The following is a 7,042-nucleotide window of genomic DNA, read 5'->3' as shown; positions in this document are numbered from 1 at the left end:
GCCGGCGCGCTGCTGTGCTCGCCGGTGCGTGCGGCCATCTTGGATTTTCGGGAGGGGGTTGGGCACTTTGGGGACACCGGAGGGAACCAGGAAAGAGATTTATCTCCCATCTGACATGTTTGATCATGCCAGATGGGAGATAAAATCATTTACCGGCGCGGTCATTGACGACGACGACGAAACCGGCCCAAATCATGATCTCCAGGGTCTCAGCTACCCCCGGTAGCTGAAACCCCAGAGATTTTCTGACGCTGGGGCTGCGATATACACTTATTTCTGCCCACCGTTTTAAAACGGCAGAAAGGAATAAGGACCCTTTTTTGGTGCAGTTTTAAACCTTAACGCGGTTGTAATGGGCCACACTACATGCTGATCCTTAGGGGCTTTTCTTTTAATTCAGAGGGTGAACTCTAGTGCTAAAAACCCACACAATAAAATGGTAAAGAAATTTTTTATTATTTAAATTGGTAAAAATTTGCCTTAGAAACATAGAAAAAGACAAAACATGTTAAGAAAAAAAACCCAGTAGGTATTTACATGTAGTAGATCCGGACGACCCATTCACAGATTCAAGCAGCTGGTAAAGACTGCGCCTGCAGCCTCAATAAATACATCATGGCATTCAAAGATCAATATTGCACTGGTCATCCTCCTCGGAGCAGGCAGATCTCATCCACAGGGTCCTCAAACGTTCAGTGTATTCACAGCAAGGGCACTTATCACTCAGGTGCCCCCCCACACACAGGCTACAGCAATAGAAGTGAGGAGATTACTGGAATACGAGGGCAGCCTCGGCTCACTGAGTCATGCCTGGGCTGCCTTCTATCTTTGGGTGCTTACTGGAGTTCTGTACAATCCAGGGGTGCTCAAGTACATCCCTCAGAGGCAGCCTATGGTTGGGGTTGTGCTTTAGCAGTTTAGAGATGAGGTCTCTGGCGCCATCTAAGACATAAGGTGGATACTGGAACTCCACCTGAAAAGAAGATTGAGGAGTCACTAAATATACACAAGCCTGATCTGGTTTTTACACAAGGGCGTAATCCTCCTGAATTTGTTAGGACCCATGTACTTGAATAACCCATTTAGTACCAGATTTGCACAGATTGGGCAAGCAGTGGGTCCGTGGACAATGGCGATATCGGTCCTGCACATACAGTATGGCACAGGAACGACTGACATTACCTTTGAAATTCTCCGGTATGTTTCCTGATTTGTCTCAGTCTCAAAGGGAGGTTTCCCAACTAGAAACTCGTAGCAGAGGACGCCGAGACTCCACAGGTCCACCTTCTCGTCGTGCATCCGACCCTCAATCATCTCCGGGGGCAGGTAGTCCAAGGTCCCGCATAATGTGGTCCTCCTGAGAGAGAAAGTGACAAGGTCTGGCCAGGCCCAATATCACATGAAAATCAGAAAGCGAGAAATCATTAAGGCATGAAGCACGTTATGAAAAACAAGCCTGAGGTGAAGGCCACTGTGATGGCGTCATACCAGTCACATGGACCACACCGCCGCATTGTTGTTGCCATGGTGTAAGTGTGCAAATTCTAGAATATCGCAGCCTGAACACTCCAGAGGGGGAAGGGAGGAGAGGTTTACAGGTATATACCAGCCTGACTGCTGATGTATTAAGTGCCCTTGGGACCCCTCAGATTGGTGGAGGCCTACTGACCTACATATGCCAGAAACCTGCCTAACGCGCATTAGAGAGCGCAAAATTCACCCAAGGCTGGTGTCACAGGCATAGTTCTATACCAGTCTTCCCAGCTCAAGCCATACAGGAGCTGCACTACTGTTGTACTTGCTATTCTGCTGGCAAATTACAGGCTCTGGAGTAGAATACAAGATGAGACCTCAGGATCTGTAATAGTGTATGTACTCACTACAGAATAGAGAGTTCAGCTCTGAAGCATGTGCAGCATGACACTAACAAAATAGCAGGTGAGGCTCTTAATGGGGGGGGGGGGGGATAAAATTAATTAATGGACAGAACATGTATTGGAATACCATACGCAGACAGTCTTGTATATCTGCGTCTAAGAAGCCTCAGGTGTTTGTTACCATGCTGCAGTATATGGAGGTGAATAAAAGCACTCCTGTGCTAATAAACCCCATTACTAGACCTAGAAGCATCTGTCAGGCATTCAGAAATCCTCCAGAACCGGTGATTGCTGTCTGACTCAGTCTGACGCCAGCTCAGACGCCACTTCGACCAGTTGGTTTGGTCAGGATGACCCAGAGGAGAAATTCACATCCCGCTGTTACTTGTTGAACTCCAGGCCCTCTTTATGTAAAGCCTGCATCCCTCATTACATTCACATTAATTTCCTCTGACAGACGGAAACCCATCGAGCGCTCGCTGTACATTTTATATTGGGTAGAGCAGCATGACCCTGGTATGCAGAGAAACGCTGCTCCATTATGGCAGGTCCTTCATCTGAGCAAGCACAAGTCCATCCTCGTACTAGAGAACAGGGAAATTCAGGACAAGCACCGCAAGTAAAGAAACAAGCAACTGTTGGGGGGGAATGGGAAAGTTAGGCACAAATGGTAGATCCAAGTGTGGCATGTCACATACCCAGTTAACTAATGTGCAGCGTCTGCTTATCTGTATGCGTGCCTGGATTTTTGGGAGACATCCTGACCGGCTTTTTTTTTTTTTTTTATCTTTGGTACAGTGTTTCCCCAAAAAACTAAGCCCTAGTTGCAGTTCACTAATGAAGTGTCCATATAGCCAAAAAGTTAAATATAGCCGGAAGCAATAGGCATCATGTGTACACGCGTGCCAGAAGTAAGGGGAGGACTGCTGTGGAGCATACCTGCTGGGAGCACCCGCTGAAGATCACAGAAGAAGGACCTGGCAGCCATGCAGATGTCTGGGGTCTGGCAAGTATGGGTCTCCTGGGAAGGGGGACCTTACTCTTTGGGGAAAACACGGAAGGGAGGGCGGGCGTTTCTAAGCTCTACTACAATAAGCCTGGTGCATTTGTCAGGGCCGAAAATATAAGACACTTTTTGGTGCAACCCGATATTATGTGCGCTTAAAAGGGGGTTTTCCCCCCACAAATAATTTGATATGAATGATCTTGGAACAATAAGTTCCACAACTTGATAACATTATTTCAAGATCTGTTGATTAAAATGAACACACACACACACAAACTGTTAGTGGGAGAACCCCCTTTAATGAGTCAGGAAACGTAAGAGAAATAAGGCCCCTTTCACATTGCGCTTTTACTTACGTTCAGTGGTCCAGTCGGGGCATCCGTCCGAACCACCCAGTCCCCACGTTCTGGTGTTCGCCTATAGAAAACGTATATGCCCGAAAATGGTGCAAGACAGAGCACACGCTAACGGAGTCTGCTCCATTACAGTCAATGGCCCGTCGGCACATGCGTCTGAAACATGTTTTGGGGTGGGGATGGTTCAGACGCATGCCCCGACGGGACCACTGAACGCAAGTTAAAGCGCAATGTGAAAAGGGGCCTAACTGATCTGAGTGCTCCGTTCTAATTTCTGACGTGCAATGCTGCAATGACTGATATACGGGGCACAAAATACTGCTTAATGTCATGGCTTTACCATTTGTGTGGATCCAAGGTGATGCAATGAGATTAGACCATTTATCCATCATCTGCTGTATATCAAGTCTACAGGATGTCAGCCATACTCTTGATACAATCGGATAGAAGACACCAACCAACCGCATTCCCTTGAGCGGTAGGAGAATCACATTCCTGCCAGGAGTGACTGCTCTGGAGCGTGAACCTGGCACTCACCTTGAAGACGGGGCATGTACTGACCAGCCAAAGTCAGCAATCTTCAGCTCCCCGTTGGACCCCAGGAGGAGATTCTCAGGCTTGATGTCCCGGTGGATGACCTTCTTTGAGTGACAATACAGGAGGGCATCTGCAAGCTCAGTGATGTACTGCAAAGAGAATACACTTCAGTGAAGGGATCTTTCCCTGGATCTATAAAGAGACATCTGCCCATCTGTTTGGGGGCCAACTGCAAGAAATACCATGTTGGGTGTATCCTTACCCCAAACCGTATGCAACCCTGAAATAGGAAAGAGTTCAGGTTTTCCAGAACCATATGGAAGGAGCAGACAAACCAGACAATGTGGGGAGGATGGGGGGGGGTTTGGGGGGGGGGGGGGGGGGGGGGGCACGCACGGTCCACAAGAACCAGGTCCAGACAAAGCAGTCAGCCAGTGATGTGTCTATCCTCCCAGTATGTGTGACTGACATTCATATTCACCAGCTGAATTGAGTTACCACGTGGTTTATGCAGATTAGTCAGGAGATATGTAAAGTGCTAGGAAGTCTTAGGGTACCGTCACACTTTAGCGACGCTCCAGCAATCTGACTTTGTCAGGATCACTGGTGTGTCGCTACATGGTCCCTGGTGAGCTGTCAGGCAGATCTCACCAGCGACCATCCCCCAGCGACACGTGGAAGCGATGCTGCGCTTGGTAACTAAGGTAAATATCGGGTAACCATAGTTACAGCTTACCGCAGGCTGCCAGAAGCCGGCTCCCTGCACATTCAGATCGTTGCTCTCTCGCTGTCACACACAGCAATGTGTGCTTCACAGCGGGAGAGCAACGTAAAAAAAAATGAACCAGCACTGTGTGTAACGAGCAGCGATTTCACAGCAGGGGCCAGATCGCTGCTCAGTGTCACACACAGCGAGATCGCTAATGAGGTCACTGGTACGTCACAAAAACCGTGACTCAGCAGCGATAGCTAGCGATCTCGCTATGTGAGAAGTACCCCTTAGGAACATTATACATTCCTTAATCTGGCTTCATGTCACCTGCCTTGTTCATGCACTTCAGATCACCTACTTTAACATACTGGTGCTCACACCAGTTACAAACCCCCTCCACGTACCGGGCAGGGGAGCAGACACTCACAGGAGTAAGAGGTTTGCTAGACCTGACGTCCAAATTAGTCATGAAGATGACCAAGTCAGGTAAAAAACAGACATTAACATGGACCTTAGGAGAAAAGGGAAGACATATAATGGTGTGTTTATCATTTTTTGCTTTCTATCTCGCAAAGACAAAATAATAAAGTTAAGATTTCTCAAGGTGTTGATTGAATATGGAGGGGGAGGGGGTGAAGAATCAGCTATTTTGCCACCTAAGGGGCTCTGCAAATGCATCACATGCATTGCGACAGCCGTGCAAACTTCTTAAGGAGATTTGGCTGTATTTCCGGTTCAATCCTCTATGGTCATATACAATGAGCTTTCAATTAGGGTTGCTCCATACTTACAGTAGCAGATCTTTGCTCATCGAATCGCGTGAACCTCTGAAGTTCCCTATAGAGCTCCCCACGAGGGGCATAATCCAAGATGAGGTAGACTCTGGTAGTATCATGAAAATAGCCATAGAGTCGGAGAATGTTGGGATGCCTAAAAAAAAAAAAAAAAAACAAACACAAAACACAAAGTCGGTCAAGTATTCTTGGGATGAAAACAAAAGTATTAAAAAGGGAACCCGTCAGGTCAGAGAGCCGTTAACCAGAAGATATTGGCTTAACAGCATTATCCAACCCAAGAGGTTCGCTTAAAAGGGATCCTGTCACCAGGTTTCCCTTATAAGCAGTGGCCACCACAATTGATCTCTTAGGCCTCTTCACACGTCAGTGATGCTGGTACATATGTTGCAGTTTTTATACATACCAGAATCATGGACATACACCAACCCATTAAAATCAACGGGTCTGTGCTGCGTACACGCATGTCCATGTGCGCTGCACGGAGGAAAGTCAGCTTTTGTCTGGCATCACAGATGTCCCACACTATGGTGTAATCATGAAACACTTACCAGAAAAAAAAAAAAAAAAAAAAAAAAAGTATACTCACCTTCTCCAGCGCTGCTGTCTCCTGCATCCGGGCCGGCTAGTTATTCTCATGAAAATGCAGTTATGTACTGCACAGGCTACCTGAAATTAGATGCAGTGGTGAGCCAGTGACCGGAGACAGGAGAGTCGGCGATATCAGCACCATGGACAGCCGGAGTGTGGAGAGGTGATTAGAGCTCAATGTATTTCACGGATAGCACACGGAGATCACACGTGTGCCAAAAATCACTGCACACGGGACATTTGTACCTTTATCACATCAGTGAAAAAAATTGTTTTTCACGGATGTGTGAAGGAGGCCTTTTATAATCAATCTAGACAATATAACAATATAAATACGAGCCCAGGCCTTGTGTATAATGTAAAAGAAGGGAATTTTGTTTACTTACCGTAAATTCCTTTTCTTCTAGCTCCAATTGGGAGACCCAGACAATTGGGTGTATAGCTATGCCTCCGGAGGCCACACAAAGTATTACACTAAAAGTGTAAAGCCCCTCCCCTTCAGCCTATACACCCCCCGTGCTGCCACGGGCTCATCAGTTTTGGTGCAAAAGCCCGAAGGAGGAAAAAATTATAAACTGGTTTAAAGTAAATTCAATCCGAAGGAATATCGGAGAACTGAAACCATTTAACATGAACAACATGTGTATACAAAAACAGGGGCGGGTGCTGGGTCTCCCAATTGGAGCTAGAAGAAAAGGAATTTACGGTAAGTAAACAAAATTCCCTTCTTTGTCGCTCCTTATTGGGAGACCCAGACAATTGGGACGTCCAAAAGCAGTCCCTGGGTGGGTAAATAATACCTCATAATAGAGCCGTAACGGCTCAGTCCTACAGGTGGGCAACTGCCGCCTGAAGGACTCGCCTACCTAGGCTGGCATCTGCCGAAGCATAGGTATGCACCTGATAGTGTTTCGTGAAAGTGTGCAGGCTCGACCAGGTAGCTGCCTGACACCTGCTGAGCCGTAGCCTGGTGTCGCAAGGCCCAGGACGCTCCCACGGCCCTGGTAGAATGGGCCTTCAGTCCTGAGGGAACCGGAAGCCCCGAGGAACGGTAAGCTTCGAGAATTGGTTCCTTGATCCACCGAGCCAGGGTTGACTTGGAAGCTTGTGTCCCTTTACGCTGGCCAGCGACAAGGACAAAGAGTGCATCCGAGCGGCGCCGTACGAGA

At 47.5% G+C, this 7,042-nt stretch overlaps 1 protein-coding gene across 2 annotated transcripts in view; it reads right to left on the bottom strand.

Moving 5' to 3' along the window:
* Positions 1–471: 471 nt before the first annotated feature.
* The window catches only part of AURKA (aurora kinase A), a 36,106-nt gene continuing 29,535 nt past the window's right edge, over positions 472–7,042 (bottom strand). For both annotated transcript variants that reach the window (XM_075350576.1, XM_075350575.1), the window contains exons 6-9: positions 5,280–5,418; positions 3,777–3,925; positions 1,183–1,357; positions 472–973 (exon numbers count right to left, since the gene is read on the bottom strand). In XM_075350576.1, coding sequence (XP_075206691.1) covers positions 797–973; positions 1,183–1,357; positions 3,777–3,925; positions 5,280–5,418 — 640 coding nt within the window. In that variant the 3' untranslated portion in view covers positions 472–796. The remainder of the gene's footprint in view (positions 974–1,182; positions 1,358–3,776; positions 3,926–5,279; positions 5,419–7,042) is intronic.

This window comes from Anomaloglossus baeobatrachus, chromosome 5, assembly GCF_048569485.1.
Source record: "Anomaloglossus baeobatrachus isolate aAnoBae1 chromosome 5, aAnoBae1.hap1, whole genome shotgun sequence".
Classification (NCBI taxonomy): Eukaryota; Metazoa; Chordata; class Amphibia; order Anura; family Aromobatidae; genus Anomaloglossus; species Anomaloglossus baeobatrachus.
The sequence above is the reverse complement of the archived record's forward strand: the minus strand, read 5'-3'. Positions and strand labels throughout refer to the sequence as shown.